The sequence below is a fragment of the Dendrobates tinctorius genome, unplaced genomic scaffold (genome assembly GCF_039654945.1).
Source record: "Dendrobates tinctorius isolate UK_male_01 unplaced genomic scaffold, ASM3965494v1 ptg000154l, whole genome shotgun sequence".
NCBI classification, from domain to species: Eukaryota; Metazoa; Chordata; class Amphibia; order Anura; family Dendrobatidae; genus Dendrobates; species Dendrobates tinctorius.
Window position 1 is genome coordinate 21,061,822 of NW_027361821.1, and position 20,479 is coordinate 21,082,300.

The 20,479-nt window shown below is 42.3% G+C and overlaps 1 protein-coding gene across 4 annotated transcripts in view; it reads left to right on the top strand.

The window, feature by feature from the left end:
• PAK3 (p21 (RAC1) activated kinase 3) overlaps window positions 1–20,035 on the top strand; it is a 228,843-nt gene extending 208,808 nt beyond the window's left edge. For all 4 annotated transcript variants that reach the window (XM_073547658.1, XM_073547655.1, XM_073547657.1 and 1 more), the window contains 7 exons: window positions 883–931; window positions 1,493–1,605; window positions 3,883–4,000; window positions 4,574–4,673; window positions 7,182–7,378; window positions 11,364–11,501; window positions 13,137–20,035. In XM_073547658.1, coding sequence (XP_073403759.1) covers window positions 883–931; window positions 1,493–1,605; window positions 3,883–4,000; window positions 4,574–4,673; window positions 7,182–7,378; window positions 11,364–11,501; window positions 13,137–13,226 — 805 coding nt within the window. In that variant the 3' untranslated portion in view covers window positions 13,227–20,035. The remainder of the gene's footprint in view (window positions 1–882; window positions 932–1,492; window positions 1,606–3,882; window positions 4,001–4,573; window positions 4,674–7,181; window positions 7,379–11,363; window positions 11,502–13,136) is intronic.
• Window positions 20,036–20,479: the final 444 nt, after the last annotated feature.

The window sequence follows — 20,479 nt, forward strand, 5'->3', positions numbered from 1 at the left end:
GCTGTGACACCATACATTCCCTATTCAGTGGCACATGGCAAATACTGTGACTTTTAGCTGTGACCTCATATAATCCCTCCTTGTTGGTATGTGACCCGCACTGTGATATGACTCTGGCTTTAAGCTGTGGCATCATATAATCCCTACTCACTGGCATGCAGCCCGTACTGTGATATCACTGTGGCTTTTAACTCTGACATCATACAGTGATGTGAAAGTGTTAGCTCCCATCCTGATTTCCTATTCTTTTGCACGTTTGTCACACAAATATTTCAGATCACCCAACAAATGTAAATATTAGACAAAGATAACACAAGTAATCACAAAATGCAGTTTTTAAATGAAAGTCTTCATTATTAAGGGAAAAAGAAATGTTTAGATTTCCCCTGGATGCTGAGTTTTGCACCCACAGAACACTAGTGGGAGAGAATGTGATTTTTAGTTAAGTGTATCACATAGTGGTGTTTTACTGCCCTCCAGTGGCTAAAAATGAGGTTGCATCTGTTACCGATTTGCTATTTATCATGAACTGAACTTAATCTTTTTTATGCTGTTATTTATACTGAGTGGTTAAAAAAAAGGTCCTGATGTTGTGCTTCATTATTGAGATAATTGAATAATGAAGTGCTTCTGCCCATAGGGCAGTACATAACCACTTGGCACTCAGACTGTAGTTACTAATCGAAAATGCAGGTTGTCATAAATATTGAAACCCTTTAACTGGAAAAATGGTCCTGGATGCTTATAATGTATATACCTCTGTGAGCTGAAGACTAATGTTCCCACTGTTTTGTGCTGCCATCCTGCAATATATGCACGCGTGTCCTTTGCATGTATTGCTGTAAATAATAACTGATGATCTGATATTCTGTCTGTACACAGGGCATCCGGCACAGTGTACACCGCTATAGACATCGCTACAGGACAAGAGGTAAGATGGAGACTTGAACGGTGAGAAATATATGTGAACGTCTGCATGTTTCTACTTTTAAAGGGATTGTCTGATAAAAAAAAAAAAAAAGTATGGATTGATAATAGTAATAGTAAAAATAGTAAGAAGAATACTTTCCTTCCAGTGCAGGTCACTCTGGAGATCTGCTCCCTCTCTAAAAGCTGTGTCTGCCCTGTCAAGAAATCTCAGCAACTGCTGCAGCCTGTAATCAGCAACAGCGGCCAGATGACTACAAAGAGTGCGTCATCAGAAAAACATCCGATGACCCGCTCCACTAGTCACGTAACCGCTGCAGCCAATCATAGGCTGTAGCAGTGCCATGAAATATGAACATGAGATACACCCATGGCCGGTGGAGACCTTCGGAGGTGCCTGCACTTGATCCGTGGGGGCACTGGAAGGTGTATATATCTCTATTTATTATTTTTAATAAGTCCATGCCTTTAAAAATAAATAAATAAATAAGTATTCTACTGAAAGACAACCCTTTGAGGGATCCAATGTACTGACTTGACTTTTTATTCTTTTTATCTTCTATAGGTAGCCATAAAGCAAATGAACCTTCAACAGCAACCCAAAAAAGAGTTAATTATTAATGAGATCTTGGTCATGAGGGAAAATAAAAATCCCAACATTGTGAATTATTTAGACAGGTTAGTGGCACGTGTAGATGGGCTCTTTTTTCTATCTGTTGTGAGTGGATGTGAATAGATGGGACTGAGCGGTCGGGCAAGGTGGGCTACCTCCAGGTCACTGAGTGGTGCCCATTACACTGTTATATAAGGAAACATATATAACTATACCGGGGATGCCCAGTCTGAGCACTAAATAACTGCAAAGTTATAATGTATGCAATGTTCTACTAGTCATTCTTTTTAATCCAGTTTCTCTGCTTGCTGTCAGTGAATTGAAAACATCTACAAATGTAGTCGTCTTCACATCTAACAATTTGTTACGATGTATCCGGCGAAATACTCTATAGCGATACAGGCTAGACTTGAGGATGCTGGGTCTGGTATATTGTGGCAAACCCTCTGAGACTAGATTCACTCCCTCTGAACTGATGCATGACGCTCACAGAGGTTTGCCTGAAATAAGTTTTCTCATGTTATAGAGTCTTCTGAAAGTTCTTGTGCTCAGTAAAAGAGTTGTCCACATCTGTAAAAATAAAGATAATATGGCTGACCCCATTACCTCATTCTGCAGCCAGCAATAGCCTGTGTAATAAAGTGGCTATAGGAGGGAAATGGTGCAATATTTATAATGACTCCTGTTGCAAAAACAATTGCCCTAATTGTGTGCATTTACCGTATTTTTCACTTTATAAGACCCCCCCCCCCCCCCCCCCAAATTTGGTGAAGAAAAAGAGAAAAAAATTTTTAGTGTTAAATGTCCCTATATTCCCCCCTGCTGGCATGCACACGGCCCCCCGTCCCTATATTCCTCCCTGCTGTCACACATGGCCCCGTCCCTATAATCCCCCCTGCTGGCATGCACACCGCCCCCCATCCCTATATTCCCTCCTGCTGTCACACATGGCCCCCGTCCCTATATTTCCCCCCTGCTGGCAAGCACATGATAAAATAGCACACAGTTGCCTCACCTTCCGATGATGGCTCCTGCTCCCAGTTCCCCCCGTGGCTCTTCCTGTGTCTGTGCCGACATCCTCCTCCTGCGAGGGTGAACGGCAGGAGCTGCTCATTCAAGCAGTTCATGGTAGCTTCAGGACCTTCCGTCACGTGACCAATAGGACCTGCGGTCACGTGACTCGCAGTGCACACTGGGAGTCACGTGACTGCAGGTCCTATTGTTCATGTTACGGAAAGTCCTAAAGCTACCATGGACTGCTTGAATGAGCAGCTCCTTCCGCATGCCCTCGCAGGAGGAGGATGTCGGCACTGACACAGGAAAGCCATGGGGGGAGCTGGGAGCAGGATCCATCATCGGAAGGTGAATGGGGGGCAGTGTGCAGGCACATGCAATATGCGCTGCTCCCCTGTCTACCAATTCGGCGCTGCTTCAGCACCGAGGTGATGGACAGCGGGTGCAGTGAATATTACACGAACCTAATGAGCGGGAGCACGTGACCACCCGCTGTCTCTGCAGCCTGCAGCCAGTCCACCCCAGCCCCCTGACACCATGCCAGAGCCGCCCCCCCCCACTCTATAGCACAGCAGCACACAGATTTGGATTATAAGACGTACCCCCCACTTTCCCCCAAACTTTGGAGGAACAAAAGTGCGTCTTATAATCCGAAAAATACGGTAAGTAAGGCCGGGGTTACACTTCCGAGAAACTCGCATGTGTCTCGTGTCTCAATACCCAGCACTCCGGAGCGGAGCGCTCAACTGCATAGAAATACATGCAGCCGCACACTCCGGTCCTGAGTGCCGGCGGCAGTGCTGGGTATTGACGTGCAAGACTCGTCCTAGTTTCTCGCAAGTGTGACCCCGGCCTAAGAAAAAAAATTGTTCACAAAGGTGGATAACACCTTTTAAGCAGATGTTTGGACAGTGGGGAAATCCACTATATTAAGATGTAACTTTTCATATCACAATGGATAATCCTTATCCATGTAGGGCTATGAAAACAAGTTGTGTATTTATTTTATGTATCGCATAAAATATACTATGGATAGAATTCATTAAAGGGGGTTGGCCACTTTATGGTTATTGTAACAAATGTGTTGGCACATAATTTTGTGGCGCTATCGCCATTTACGACATCAGCCTCATCTAAACGAATGGAGCTACGTAATCTGTTCTATGGGCAATTACACTGGTTCTTATGTGTCTTCTTGATGGGATTCTTTGACTTAGAATTTAGTCATGTAGTAAAGACCCCGAGACCTATAAAAAGGTGTAATATATAATATAGGTGCACTTCTGCATTGCCGGCTATAGTAACTTGTGCTCATTGTTACGCTGCAGTTATCTGGTGGGGGATGAGCTCTGGGTGGTGATGGAGTACCTGGCCGGGGGATCCTTGACTGATGTTGTAACAGAAACCTGCATGGATGAAGGACAGATTGCAGCCGTTTGTCGAGAGGTAAGTTAACCACTGTGTCCCGTATGGTACCATTGGCAGAGCCTGACAATATTTTGGCGTCATAGTAATCACAGATTAGTTAGGGTGGACCTGTCAGTAGGTTGTGGGCCACTAAGCTACTTTTTTCTTGACTTGAATGGGCGAGTCTCATCTGAGATATGGAAGACATTGGTGCATGTTGCACTTTTCACACTTGATCCGTCACCTGAAAAGCCAAGTTGATTAACCCTGATCGGTGTGCTGTACTGGTGATATCAGATATGGACACAGACAGCATATGTCCCTATAATATGCCTGTCTGAACAAGCCCTTGTGCTGTAACCGCTCAAAATCAGGACAACTTGGCTATCCCTAGCTCAGGACGGCAGCAGAAGTTAGATTTCCAGGGCTAACTGTTCAGAACCGTTTTACATACATGTAATTGGGTGGAAAGACAGACTGTCAAAGTTGATATTTTTGTAAATCTTTAAAATTGCGGGAGGTGGGATTGGCCCCATTCTCGTCGTCTTTGCTGCTATGGATTTTCGTATTCCCTGGTTTTCTCTGATCGTCGGTGTGTGCCGGTTTCCTCAGTGCCTACAAGCCTTGGACTTCTTGCATTCAAATCAAGTGATACACCGAGATATAAAGAGTGACAACATATTGCTTGGGATGGATGGATCCGTTAAACTCAGTGAGTATCTGCCGACACTTTACATATAAGGTTATACACATGCTGAACAATGATTTTTGTTATCAATTTTAGACTATTTTTTTAGCTTATGTTATAAGTCACTTGACTAAATGTAATAATTATCGATCCACAGGCAAGCAGAATAACTTGTATAAAAGTGCTTTATTCCATATAAGGCAAGATGCAGCCCATGGGAGGCAACGCTGGTTCACAGAACAGGCAACGGCTATGTTGCACTGGTTTGTGAACGGGCCAGACAAAGTGCACAGCAGTGTAAATTACTTGTCGCCTGTTTTGTGAACCAGCGTTGCTTTCCATTTGCAGTGTCTTGCTTCATATGGGACAAAGATTCACCCTCGGTGAGTGCCACCTTTTTTCTGCCTGCTTGTGATCAACTATGATTTCTCACTTTGGCCGGACATGACCAAAAAGGGAAGTAGAAACTGAGGTTTCACTAAGCGCAGTACTATGTAGAGAAAATAACCACCTTGGTTAGTGCCAGCTTTTGTACTTTCCGCTGCTGTTTGGATATAAATGAACATCGCATCTTGCAAAAATGATTGTGGTCATTTTTAATAAATCTGGAAGTAAAGTTGTGCAGAATTTCTTTTCCCATCTATGCAGTGCTGCTTACATGCAGTAAGAGGCATAACTAGAGTCCTATAAGCCCTGGTGCAACATTTGGACCTGACCCCCACCAGCATGTTGGTCAGATGTACAGGCCCTTGTATTAAAACTTAGAACAGCATCTGTATTTGTCCCTCTGCTCCATTAGAAATTTTACGTATATTTTTTTTAAAAAAACTTCATACAAACAATAGTAAGATAATTTTCTAATACTTGTAAACAATTACCAAATACCACTACATTGTTACTGCACAAGTCTGCGTTACCAAAACTAGTAAACCAATTATAAGCCATATAAAAAAAGCTAAATATCATAACACAATGACCATATATTATCACCACTTAGTATAACCACCATCCTGTTGCTGAATAAAATCATGTGATGATAATAATGCTCTCCATCCTTTAATAATGGCCCCTGTCCCTGTCCTCATCCTGTAATAGTGGCACCTGTCCTGGTCCCCATCCTGTAATAATGGCCCCTGTTCTGGTCCCCATCCTCTAAAAATGGCCCCTGTCCCGGTCCCCATCCTGTAATAATGGCCCCTGTCCCGGGCCCCATCCTGTAATAATGGCCCCTGTCCCGGGCCCCATCCTGTAATAATGGCCCCTGTCCCGGTCCCCATCCTGTAATAATGGCCCCTGTTGTGGTCCCCATCCTGTAATGGCCCCTGTCGTGGTTCCCATCCTGTAATAATGGCCCCTGTCGTGGTTCCCATCCTGTAATAATGGCCCCTGTCCTGGTTCCCATCCTGTAATAATGGCCACTGTTCTGGTCCCCATCCTATAATAATGGCCCCTGTCCTGGTCCCCACACTGTAATAATGGCCCCTGTCCTGGTCCCCTTCCTGTAATGGCCCCTGTCGTGGTCCCCACACTGTAATAATGGCCCCTGTTCTGGTCCCCATCCTGTAATAATGGCCCCTGTCCTGGTCCCCATCCTGTAATAATGGCCCCTGTCCTGGTCCCCATCCTGTAATAATGGCCCCTGTCCTGGTCCCCATCCTGTAATAATGGCCCCTGTCCTGGTCCCCATCCTGTAATAATGGCCCCTGTCCTGGTCCCCATCCTGTAATAATGGCCCCTGTCCTGGTCCCCATCCTGTAATAATGGCCCCTGTCCTGGTCCCCATCCTGTAATGGCCCCTGTCCTGGTCCCCATCCTGTAATAATGGCCCCTGTTCTGGTCCCCATCCTGTAATAATGGCCCCTGTTCTGGTCCCCATCCTGTAGTAATGGCCCCTGTTCTGGTCCCCATCCTGTAATAATGGCCCCTGTTCTGGTCCCCATCCTGTAATAATGGCCCCTGTCCTGGTCCCCATCCTGTAATAATGGCCCCTGTCCTGGTCCCCATCCTGTAATAATGGCTCCTGTCCTGGTCCCCATCCTGTAATAATGGCCCCTGTCCTGGTCCCCATCCTGTAATAATGGCCCCTGTCATGGTCCCCATCCTGTAATAATGGCCCCTGTCATGGTCCCCATACTGTAATAATGGTCCCTGTTATGGTCGCCGTCCTGTAGTAATGGCCCCTGTCTTCCTCCTCCATAATTGGCGCAGCACAACACATTGCAATGACGTCCTGCGCCAGCCGTGACGGCCACACCAATATCACCTGCCAACCTCTGATAGTCCTGGGGCTTGCATAGCTATTGTGGTGCAGAACACCAGTGGCACACATCCAGCAGAATAAAAGGTGGTGATGCTGTAACACCTCGATTTTTACCCTGCATGTGAATATTCTATTCATGTAACATACTAAGTCATAGTTAGTAGTTATATCATCATTGAGAACTATTCTGGTAATACGCGGTAGGACGTACGATAGTCATTTCATTTCTTGAAGCTGTGTACTTACATATGTTTTTTCATCCCATTTTTCAGCTGACTTTGGTTTCTGCGCTCAGATTACACCTGAGCAAAGTAAACGTAGCACAATGGTGGGGACACCGTACTGGATGGCACCTGAAGTGGTGACAAGGAAAGCCTATGGGCCTAAAGTGGACATTTGGTCCTTAGGAATTATGGCCATAGAAATGGTGGAAGGAGAACCGCCTTACCTTAATGAGAACCCTCTCAGAGTAAGTTAAATTAATCCCTACATTCTCTGAGTTTTGGCGACACTTGCGGATATCCATGTACATATTTTCTGTTTGGTAGATGCAATTTTTTTCTACTATTGACAGTCTACAGTTCACGTTGTGGGGTATAGATCTTTGTCAGCTTTACTTAAAAAATTTTTGGTTTATTAGTGCTTTTTAATACATACAGTACGTATCTAAATGTAGAGACAAAAGCGATAAAAAATGATTATGGGGTATGTCAAAAGCAAAAGAAAAGACAAAGTGTTATAGGATTTTTACAGGATAAAAAGGGTGAAAGTCAAAAATGATATTGAGAAGGCCAAACTTTAAAATTCATATTTTGCATCTGTGTTCTCTAAGAAAGCAATTGTAACATCAATTGATCTTCCCTGTGCCATCAAAGGAATAAAATAATCCACTATATCCATAAACAGAGAGATGATGAGGGAACACATAGCTAATATAAATGAATTTAAAGCTCCTGGTCTAGATAAATTAGACCCTAGGGTGCTGAAAGAGTTAGCAGAGGAAATTGCAGAACCACTAGCCAGAATTTTTGAAAAATCTTACAGAACAGGAGAAGTACCAGGAGATTGGAGAAGGGATAATGTCCCTATCTTCAAAAGAGGAAAAGAAGATGGAGCCAGGAAATTACAGTCCAGTGAGACTTTACATTTAGCGATGCACCAGCGATCCCGACCACGATATGACCCGGTCAGGATTGCTGGTGCATCGCTAAATGGTCGCTAGTGAGCTGCCAAACAGGCATATCTTACCAGCGATGCAGCAGAGGTCGTACTCTCCTTTCAGACTCGGCGAGGGTGTCCATCTTCCGCCTGCGTCCATGGCTCGCTCGTCGGCGCCAGCAGGAAGCCAACGACAAAAAATGGACCAGGCCGATCTCGCGCGATCAGCGGGGGAGCCGGTCGGAGGTAAGTATCACATGTAGTGATATCGCTAGCAATATCACTGCTGCGTCACAAAATCGGTGACTTTACAGCGATATTGCTAGCGATATCGCTATGTGTAAAGCCCCCTTTACTTCCATACCAGGAAAAATCTTTGAACAAATTATTAAACAGCATGCATGTAAGTACTTAGATAACAATACAGTAATTAACCAGAACCAGCATGGGTTTGTAGCAAACAAATCATGCCAGACTAATCTAATTTCCTTTCAAGATGGAATCAGTGATTGGGTGGATCAGGGAAATGCTGTAGATATAGTATATCTTGACTTCAACAAAGCATTTGATAAAGTATCTCATACTATCCTTATTGAAAAAATGACTCAGGCTGTGTGCACACGTAGCGATTTTTAAGCGTTTTTACAGCGATTTTCGGCGCGAAAACGCTGCGAAAACGCTTAAAAATCGTGTACAGAACGCCTCCCATGCATTCCTATGGTATTCCGCACATGCTGTGCTAATGCTGCGCTTTTTTCCGCGGCGGAATCGCATTGCGGAAAAAATCGCAGCATGCTCATTCTTTTGTGCGGAATCGCAAAGAATTGCCGCGATTCCGCACCCATAGGAATGCATGAGAATCGCTTACTTCCCGCATGTGGCTATGCCCACCATGCGGGAAGTTAAGCGTCTCATGTGCGGTTGGTACCCACGGTGTGGAGGAGAGGAGACTGTCCTCCAGGCCCTGGGTACCATACCCCTGTAAAAAAAAGAATAAAAAATAAAAAATCGGGGTATATTTACCTTCCGGCGTCCCGCGCTGCATTCCCGGCCTAAGCGTTCCCAGTAATGCCTTGCGGCAAGGCCCTGTAATGACGTAGTCTCGCGTGACTCTAGCGGTCTCGCGAGATCGCTATAGCAACGCGAGACTACGTCATCACAGGTCTCGCAAGGCATTACTGGGAACGCTGAGGCCCGGGAATGCAGCGCGGGACGCCGGAAGGTAAATATACCCCAATTTTTTTTTTTTTTTTTAGCATTTTAACATCCTATCTTTTACTATTGATGCTGCATAGGCGGCCTCAATAGCAAAAACCTGGTCACACTTGTCAAACACTATGTTTGACGAGTGTGACCAACCTGTCAATCACTTTCCAAGCGATGCTTCAAATCGCTTGGAAAGTGCTTGAATAACGCACGCGAAAATCGCGGCAAAATCGCGATCATAATCGCGGTAAAATCGCGGTGAAATCGCGCGGAAAAAACCGTGCGATTTCTGGGAAGGAGTCCGGTTTTTAGTGAACGTTTTAAAACGCTACGTGTGCACATAGCCTCAGTGTGGGTTTGACAAGGCTACGGTTAGGTGGATTCATTACTGGCTCAGTGATCGTACTCAAAGAGTGATAATAAATGGTTGCGCATCCAATTAAGGCTGTGTGCCCACGTTGCGTTTTATAAGCGTTTCCGCAGCGCTTTTAGACGTGCGTTTCTGCTGCGGAAACGCTTAAGAAAAGCATCTAATGTAATAGAATGTCAAACGCACATGTTGTGCTAATGGTGCGTTTTTTTCTGCTGCGGAAACGCTTAGCGGAAAAAACGCAGCATGTTCATTAATTGTGCGGAATCACTTGCGATTCCGCATACATACACTGTAATTGCAAAAACACATAGGAAAACGCATGTCAAAACGCTTGACAATCTCGTCAAAAACGCGTGTCAAAAAGCGCATGCGTTTTCCCTGGCAAGGGCATGTGGTTCTGCTCAAAAAAAAAAACGCTTGAAAAACGCTACGTGGGCACATAGCCTAAAAGAGTTTCAAGTGGAGTATCACAAGGCCTTGTCCTGGCCCCAGTGTTGTTAAACATTTTTTTTTTTTTTTTTTACCTTAGATAAGGGAACTAAAGGTAAACTAATCAAATTTCTAGATGCAAAGCTAGGAGAGATAGTGAAAACTACAGATGATTCAGAAGGATCTAGCTGAGCTTAAACAATGGGCAGCAACTAATAGAATGGTATTTAACAGGGAGAAATGCAAGATTCTACATCTGGGCAAGAAAAACGAAAACTACATCTACAAAGTGGGAGGAATAGAATTAAGCAACAGCAAGTGTGAAAAATACTTAGCTAAACTAATAGATCAGACTGCACTTGAGTCAACAGTGTGATGCAGCAGCAAAAAAGGCAAACAAACACTGTTCTAGTATGTATAAAGAGAAGCATAGAGTCTAGATCATGTGAAGTAATTAGCCCCCTCTACTCCTCCTTGGTCAGGTCTTAAATGGAATACGATGTCCAGTTCTGGGCACCATAATTTAAAAAAACACATTGAAAGACAGGAACAAGTTCAGAGAAGAGTTGTCAGGATGGTGAGCAGACTGCAAAGCATGTCCTACGAGGAATGGGAATGTTTAGCTTGCAAAAAAGAAGGCTAAGAGGAGACTTAATAGCTGTCTACAAATATCTGAAAGGATGTCTGTGTAGAAGGATCATCCTTATTTTCATTTGCACATGAGAAGCAATGGAATGAAACTGAAAGGGAAACCATATAGAATAGATATTAGAAAAAACTTTTTGACATTGAGGGTGATCAATGAGTGGAACAAGCTGCCACGAGAGGTGGTGAGTTCTTCTTCAATGGAAGTCTTCAAACAGAGGCTGAACAGACATTTGTCTGAGATGGTTTATTGAATTCTGCATTGAGAAGGAGGTTGGACACAATGACCCTGGAGGTCCCTTTTGACTTGAACATGATTCTATGATGTGTTGGGGCACCACTGATTTACCATATCTTGACCCTCTTCACTTTTCTGGTGATGACGTAGGAAGGTATGTTGGTCAAAATGGGGAAACTACCATAAATGGTAACTGACAGAATTGTAAAAGCTGCATATATATGCCCTTCAACCCAAAACAACATGGCTATAGAGCGATGTGTGTAGGACAATCATACATACGTCATTATGTAACATTATCTTAATAGTTTATTGGACTCAATCACGTTCAGGCTGATGCCACGTAAACTGATCATTAATTTGTCCATTCTGTATTAAGACTATCTATGTTTCTGCTTTAAAAAGGCATTGTACCTGATAGCTACTAATGGAACTCCAGAGCTACAAAACCCAGAGAGACTGTCAGCTGTTTTCCGAGATTTCCTCAACCGATGCCTAGAAATGGATGTGGACAGGAGAGGTTCCGCCAAGGAGCTTCTACAGGTGATACTTTTAATATTGTATCAGTAAATGGGATGAAAAAAAGAAGAGGTTAATTATTGTTTTCATTGTCATGCAAGTTAATAAAATACCTTTTAGTGTGGGACTTGGATATTTTGTTTACATTTTTTTTTCACCTTTTGAGTCCTGTTTCCCTTTAGTCTGCCACTCCCCCCCTTCCTCCCTGAAACACAAAATATATCATTTGTACAGTTATGTAGGGGACTTGACACCTGTGGTATTGCTTTTAGTGGCTTAGTTATAAAAAGTTACTTTGTATGCAAACGAGGGGTCTCTGGTGCACCCTTGGTATGTCCAAAGGCTCCAGTCATCATCCACGTTCCCTCTATTTGTACACTGAGCACTTTGTCATAACTGGATTGACAACTGCCTGACCTCAGGGGCTCTACAAAGACTCTACCATTGCAGTCAGTGTATCATTGCCGGCTATCATCATAGGCTCCTGTCTGCGGTACTGTGCTACAGACAGGAGAGTGGTCAATCACTTACAAGTTATTGACCCGCATTTTATATTTTTACATAAAATAATGAATCAAATCAGATTATTCTACAGTCTAGCATATTCCCCTTAATAACATCCAGGTCATGTTGGACAGAGTTCGTCAACAATTCTAAACCACTATGTAGACCAAAGATTATTCTCATCCTCTGTTCTGCACCTATTATATAACAGGCCTTAAAAACACTCTGCAAACTTCCAAGGTAGCTGGTGTGTAACCCTGGGGTACAGATGCCACCATTAAGGGTTCTATAAGGCATGGGAGACTTGCAGGACTACATTCACATTTTTTATAGATGTAGACTGTTGATGCTTGTGTTATGTCATGGGCTTCTGATATAATAAAGATTCCATCACTGTATGACCTGCTGAAAGATGCAGCATCCATGCAAGCCACATCCAAGGAAGATTAGGCTGTTCCAGAGAACCTTTCAGCACAATTCTGTAATGTAAAGTAAAGACATTGCTGTAATGGCGCTATAATACTGATTACTTTGGTGAAGAAATCTGCTTTGTTGCCCCTTGGTAATCACCATTTGAAGTTTTCTGCTAATGAAGTTTGGGTGCTCAGCCTGCCTCCGGTCTAAGAGGATATTTGAGCTAGCAAAGTAATGTACATAGAGGTTGATGAAAGGTTTTGGAGGTTTCAGGTATGCTTCAATTCTCACTCCATTCACTGACTGGAAGCAAATATTCTTGTTCACAATTAGTTGAAAGCCCCTCCTGATTTTCAGCCTTCTTCCCCCCCCACCCCTCCTTATCTCCCCCCCCACCCCTCCTTATCTCCCCCCCACCCTTCCTTATCTTTCCCTCCCACCACTCCTTATCTCCCCCCCCACCCCTGCTTATCTTTTCTCACCTCTCCTGAGCCTTCCCGCTCCTGAGTGCCCCCACCCCCTGCTACTGAGTCCCCACCCCCCTTGTGCCCAATTTCTCCAGGCTGGGAACATATGCTTAGGACTGCCCACTGGACTCTTCCATGAAGTTAATTAATTACATATGCTGAATCTTTTTGCACACAAATATTTATCCATGATGGGTCCCCTTTCAGCATATTATATATGTCTGATCACCTGTATACACTTGCATAACAAGGATTGTTTCTGCTTTTCTTACAGCATCCATTTTTAAAACTAGCCAAGCCTCTTTCTAGTCTGACTCCATTGATTATAGCAGCAAAAGAAGCCATTAAGAACAGCAGCCGCTAGCTACTCTGGACTCAAGCTGTATCCTCCACATAAGAACACAGAACTCAGCAGAATCTAAAACCTCATCCCCTCTCACAGCAGGAGTAATCGGCTAACCAGCTACTGTCCTGGGGAAACATAACCCACCATGATGCATCTACTCGTGTCTTCTTCTACCTGCCCTTTTGGATTCCTCAGACTCTCTATTTTTTTTTTTTTAATTATTTTTAAGTAGGAACGGGACTTTAAAATTCTATATGGCACGTTACAAAAATGGTGCTGCACGTCCGCACGTTGATCCGCTGCAGAAACTTTCCGTAGATGGGTTGTACTTTCATAACGGGCGATTCATTTTCTGTCTGGTTCCTTCTTTGCTTTATATTAAAAGAAAAAAAAAACTGAGAAAAAAAAATCATCCCACATTTCCAATTATGCAGGTTTAAAGGTCTTTGTAGCCCTTATGTCTCACTTATTCTACTTGTCTTACATCCCTGTTTTCAGTACAGGGTCCTATTTTCTTTTCTTAGGATATAATTTGCATGTTAGAGTAACTTCATCGGAGGAAGGTACAATATGTTGTGTGTGATGACACCAGATTACCTCATACAACATGGAGGCTCCTCTGAAGATCTAGTATTTTGTGCCCCTGATAGTGCAGAGGTTAATGAAATGACGAGAGAATATGGTATAACTATTTAATTGGGACAAAAGAGAAATCTGTCACTTGGTTCAGTTTGATACTGTTCACCCTTTAAAGTGGATCTGTCACCAGGGTCAATTATGCTCCTATTTTATTCCTGCTGCTCCTTTAACTGTTCAGGGTTTTTTTTTTATCCACCATACATTTCCAGAGATATGAACCTTTATTCAGTGCTAATGTTTATGGTCTTTACTAAAGGGGCTTGGCTCACATGATCCTCTGGGGCGTGTCTTTAGGCTGCTCTGCATTATTACCCTTTGGGCCACGCCCTCTTGGTTCAAACCATGAGAAAATTTGCCATAAAATGGATCCAGAGAGGGCCACATGGCCGATTTTTAAAAAACAAAAAGCAGAATATTAAGGGAAGCACTGGGAATAAAATAAGAGCAGAAATTGTCTACTTTTGATCTGGTGACAGATCCTCTTTAAGTGCTGGTGTTTTACCATACAACATTATTTATGGCCAGATGGTGACTTCTTCTAGACGATAGAGAATAGAAACTCTGCACCTATAGCTTACACTCAGGGGACACTGTCATTTTGTAGGGAAAATTTTCATTTTGGTTCTTCAGGTTAGTCATAAAGGAATAAAATTCAGTTTATAAAATAGTAATTATTATTCGGGCCCCACTGGTCATGAAAGTGGGTCAGTGAGCTGACCACCCAATGACTGCCGATATTTGTGTATAGACCACATCCGTTATATGAAAGTTACTCTCTTGGTGAATCTGGCTAAACAGCACTGGAATAACCCTTGGATTACATTTTTTTTTTTTTTTTTTTTTTTTTTATTTTATGCACCAAAGACAGAATGGACGTAAAATCATAATTTTCCACCCTTAGAAATGCTGTACCTTTTGTCATACATATAGGCACGCCTGTACTAAAATGGCCTAGTTTCTTATATAAACTAGGATTTTTGGCTCTTTAAAACAAAAAGTTGTGATACATGAGGTCCATGGTATTCACTCCGTGACTGTGAGGTGTGAGACTGTGTCGGGCAGGATATCCATTTTAAGTGCCCTTAGTAAGGGAACCATTGGTGCCATGAGGATTCTGTCCGATGCCGCAGTGAGCGGTGTAAATGACAGGAGGCAGAGCAGAGATTTGTCTAGATACATGGGGATTATGACTGAACCCCCTCCTTAGATGCTAGATCTTTGTGACCAATTCCAAATCTACCAATCAACCGCAGAAATACTAATGATTTTCCCATTCATTAGCACAAAAATTACTATTTTTTTTTCCTTGAAAAGCCGTAACCACTTTAAAGGGATATTGTAAATTTAAAAGAATATCATAATACATGTTTTTTTTTTTCCTGATCTCCGCCATGCTGCATCACTGCATGGATTGTGCTTGCGGAGAGACCTTGTTAATTATGAAAGTCACAAGATGAGACATCGAAGAGTTAAAGGACCTAAAGTGTACTGAGCTACCTTCTTTTAATGCAATATCCCTTAAACTGTGGCTGTGATATTTTCTTTCAGGTCTACAGAAACTTGAACTGAGATTACAAATCCGAGTTCATTGCAAGGGATTAGAAATTTTTAGCTAAGAAACATGAACCAATATAATTCAAGAGATGAGCAAGAGTTGGGTCCCAGTAATGGTAATAGATCTTCATGTGTGGCACTGCAGTATCGGGGTGGTGGCATGCAATTTGCTATCCGCGTTCGATACACAAGTTATTTGAGCCTTTAAAGCAGTTAAATTGATTCTCAAAAGCCTGAACATATGAACAGCAAGTTGGTTTTACACTGCAGTGCACATGTTCATTAATTTTAGCGCTTTTTCAGGGGGCTTCCGGAGTGCCTGACAAAGACGTTGTGTCCACATACCCTAATAGTACATATGGTCAGGGATTATCCCAGTGCAGCAAGCATTTCTTCAACAGTCACGACACTTGCTTTCTGTGTTGTTTTATATATATATATATATATATATATATATATATATATATATTATAATATAATTATTTTTTTATTATTTTTCTTAAGGGCAGTGCACAGCCGAGACCAAAAAAAAATCTGTATAGTTTAGGCTTTAGGAGTGGTGCAGGTAAGCAACATTGTAACGGTACCTATAGAGGAGTTTCGGGTCTTTACTTGGAGTAGCACAAAGAGCAGAATATGGGAATTTTTAAAATGTAAATGTCCTTTTCCCTATCCTTGATATTGGTCCAAAATTAAAAAATAAGAGGAAGAATCTTTTTGTGTCCACATGTGGCAAAAATTGGCCAGGGGGAAAAAAAATTGACCTAAAGCGTCAGTTTAAATTTTCACTATGAGTCTCACCTGTTAAAGGTATAGAGTGAAATCCAACGCAAATCTGCCTTTTTTCACATTGTGAAGGTAAGATTTATTAGAAATCTCATCCAGTTTGCTGCTACTAGAATATGTTATGGATTTTCCACTCATAAATCCAGATGGGAAATCCGCAAAATGTCAAGCAGGCGTGAACATAGCCGTAACGATGTAAGATACATTTGTTGGACCATAGCACAGATGTCCCATCCTATATTTATTTATCAATTTTATTATCTTTATTTTTGCTTTTAATATCATTTTATGTTATGCAATTCGGTACAATTGTACAAATTTTTTTGGTGTTTTTCTGAATGTTTAGCGTTGTTTAATTTTCCTAATTTCATGAATAAAATGATTACCGGGCTTCTTCTGTAAAAGTAATAAGTACACACCAAAAAGGGTGAGGGAAAGCAGCCATGCAAAATTGAGTTACCGTAATTCTTGCCTCTGTGTGATCGAGGTGGAGAATATTCGTCAGTTGTGTGATCACGTCTCCATCTAATTTAGGATCTGAGGATCTGATTTCTTTTTCATTGCTGATAACATTTGGACAATATGTGCAGGTATGACATCAGCCATGATGGGAAGTCATGAAAGCAACAATCTAAATACTTCCAATATCTCTTATTGACAGATTTTGCTTGAGTACAATTGGTTTCCGTATTCAAGACGTCAGAAGTCATAGACGTGCTTTTATGTTCCTTATTGGTAATTTTGTAATAAAACTGATATCTAATGGAATCTTAAGAATGGGATCATTAAATAAGTCAGAACTCAGTTATTGCACTTGGTCAAAATTGCATTATTTTAACTGTCTGCTTCCATGTTTGTTATAAGAATAATGTTACAGGCCGATTATCAAAAAACATGTGACTCTAAAATGGCTGGAATTTTAATAGGTTATTCCCCAGGTTGTAAGTGATTTCATTTCCTAGAACCAGTAGTCAGAGCCCTGGGAATCCTGATATCAGGGATCTGGAACCCAGTTACCAAGCTTTACAGAGCCCAGTCTCGAATGAAGATGAGCCTTTGCCGACCTCCGCTCTATTCATTCTATATGCGACTGCTGGAAATAGAGTGCAACGCTCATTTTTCTCCTGCAGTCCCATAGACAATGAATCGAGCATATGTCGAGCACGATCCCCTCCTTTTCAGTCAAGATGGAGTTCTGCAGAGCCTGTTTAATTGGGTTCTGGAGATCCAATCTGTCTTAAGGCCCCGTTACACGCAACGATATTGTGAACGATATCGTTGCAACGTCACCAGTTTGGTGACGTTGCAGCGATGTCGAAATGACATCGTTGCGTGTGAAATGTAGCAACGATCAGTGGGCTGATCGTTAATCGTTGTCTTATGATCTGGGCCATAAATCTATCGTTGGTCTCCCGTTGGGCAGCACACATCGCTGCGTGTGACAGTGAGAGACCAACGATCAGCGAGCTCCCAGCGCCATACAGCAGACACTGGGAGCTGGTATCCAGGGTAAACAGCGGGTAACTAAGCGCCACGTGGCGCTTAGTTACCCACTGTTTACCCTGGATACCAGCGTGCTCGCTGGTCCTGATCGGGTATCCAGGGTAAACAGTGGGTAACTACGTGCCGCGCGGCGCTTAGTTACCCACTGTTTACCCCTTTGAAACCAGCATTCTCGCTGGTCCTGATCTCTGGTGAGTCTGCCTATGTGACAGCTCACCAGCAATCAGCTAACTATGTCTCAGCGATCCCATCCACGTCAGATCATTGGTGGGATCGCTGGGACATTGAAGCGTGTAACGGGGCCTTAACCTTGGCGATCAGTTATCTGCTATCTAGTGCATAAGGGGTAACTCTGTATGTTGGAAATAACCCTTTGAAGAGAACATGTCACCACATTTTTGCTATCTCATCTGAAAACAATGAAATGTGGAGAAAGAAACCCCGTTTTCAGCATTGTAACCCTTATTCTTTTGGGTGCAGCAGTTATGATACAATCAGAGTTTCTAGATGTAGCATAGCTCAGAAAGCTGACCCTGCCCACACTCCCGATTAGCAACTCTTTGTACATTGTATATGAACAGTAAGGGCAGAGACAGACTGCAGTATTTCTCGTGCGAGAATCGCATCATAAACCTTGTACTGGCTGTCGACTCTCCTGACCTGTGCTTGACAGCTGCATAGTAATCCATCATGTTGTCTTGCTCAGGTCAGGAGAGGTGTCGGGCCAGTCCCGTGCAGTGCGATGCAATTCTTGCACGAGTGATACGGACGTCTGACTCGGCCCTAAAGGGCGGAGTTGGATCAGGAAGCATGGGAGCTGCTGCTGATAAAACACTTGTATTGAAGCAGCACACAGCCTAATAAGTGACAAATCCCTGAAATCGGTGTCTCAGCCCCTATTTCATGCTGCACCCAGATTACATAGCAAAAACCTGCTGATAGATTCCTTTTAAGACTTATATGAAATATTGTGACCAGGTAATGAAATTGCTGCTGCTTTACTAGTATTAGTTTAGAGTCTTAAACTTGCATTACCAGTCAACTTTATTTCAAGGCTACGTGCACACATGCGGTTTGGGGTTCGGTTTTGAGAACCTGTCTCAGGAGTAGGGGGAAGGGGAGGAAAACATTACAAACGATGGAAAAGTTGAGCTTATGGATGCAAGTGTGCCTATAGCCAAGAAGTAGTGGGTATTCAGGGCATAAAAAAATACCATTCCAGATTTTTATTTTTTTATTTTTTGCTTCATTTACTTTGGTTGCCATCTTTAAGGTACTGTATGTATGACTGAGCCGGTTGTCCCCAACGTTCTAGCCATAATGTATAGATATTTGTACAGCAGAAAAGCCTTCTGGAGGTATCTAGCGTTTTTCCTAACCTGAACTTGTGAACGTGCAGCATCGTACTGAGCCAAACGTTACTAGCAGACATCTGCTATACATGATCAATGGTACAGGTGATTACTCTGTAACACAAAAACCCACTGTTGAATTATTTTCCTGTTACGCACTCTATGATCTATGGTACACCCTCTCACAAGTTTTATATGTTGGGGGATAAATCCGTAAAGAATTGTACTCTTAAATAAAAGTGTCACTTTGTATTCCACGTCCTTGGGCCATCATGTCTCATGTAATGCGTCATCCAGCAGACACCTAGCTTCTGTGTATGTGACCATACTGTCACCTGAAAATGATCCATCCACATCTGGAGTTCTAGTTTTACAATTTCTGACTGAGCAGTATAATTCACAGGGTACCTGTTTTTTTTTGTTTGTTTTTTTACAGTACTGTAACGGGACAGTTTGTCAATTTTTGCAAAATTTTCTTCCAATGAAAAAAAAAAAACAAAAACCGAAAAAACAAAAACAAAACAGGCTTACGAAATGAAATCTGGTGTTATAAATATGATATATTCCCATTGTCTCTCTCAACTGTAACACATTTGCTGTACATTCCTCTTTCTCTTTTTTAGGGTGTGTTATCTGTAAAATACAAAAATGTGTAGTGATATCATTCTGTAACTTTTTGAAGATTTTTTTAAAATTGCAATTTAAGTTATTTATGTTGGGTTTACGCTGAGAATGCAGGATGATCTGAATACCTCAGTGTCTAATCTTTCCTTTTATTTTTATTTCTTTTTTTTTTTTTTTTTAAAGAAAAACAAACAAAAAAAAAACTAAACCTTTTGCATTTTATTTTGAAACCTTTTTAAGTTTAATTTAAATTTGTGGTTGAAGCAATAGAAAATTGAAATATGGATTGTGCATGACTGTGTCTTGAGTGTAATAATATTGCAGTTTGAAACCTGGACCTGCAGTATTGTGAATAAAAGTTAGAAATTCTGTGGTTTGAGGCTTTTAATTTATGTAGTCTTTATGCTGACTTGTGCACACAGGTGACAAGATGATGGGAATGGCTTAAAGGGGCTGTCCACTGCCGGACGACCAAAGTAACCCAATTAAAATAAAAAACATTAACTCCCGTACTGGCGACGGTCCTCAGGGGTTGACTCCATGTCTCATGTTACATTCTTGTATCTCGTCACTGTTGCAGACCATCTCAGACGTCTGCTCTGAGAGAATATTGGTATATGTGGGAAACCCCAAAGTGACTGCATTTTACAGATACACGTCTGAGTATTCATCTAGGGTATATTGAGAAGTAGTAGTTTTGTTTGGGAATTTGCTAATATTTGTTTCTTATTTTAAGGAATCTTTAGCGTTATTTACCACATGGTTATGCCCCTCATATGGCTTTGGGTTAATTTGGGGGGCACTGCAAAAAAT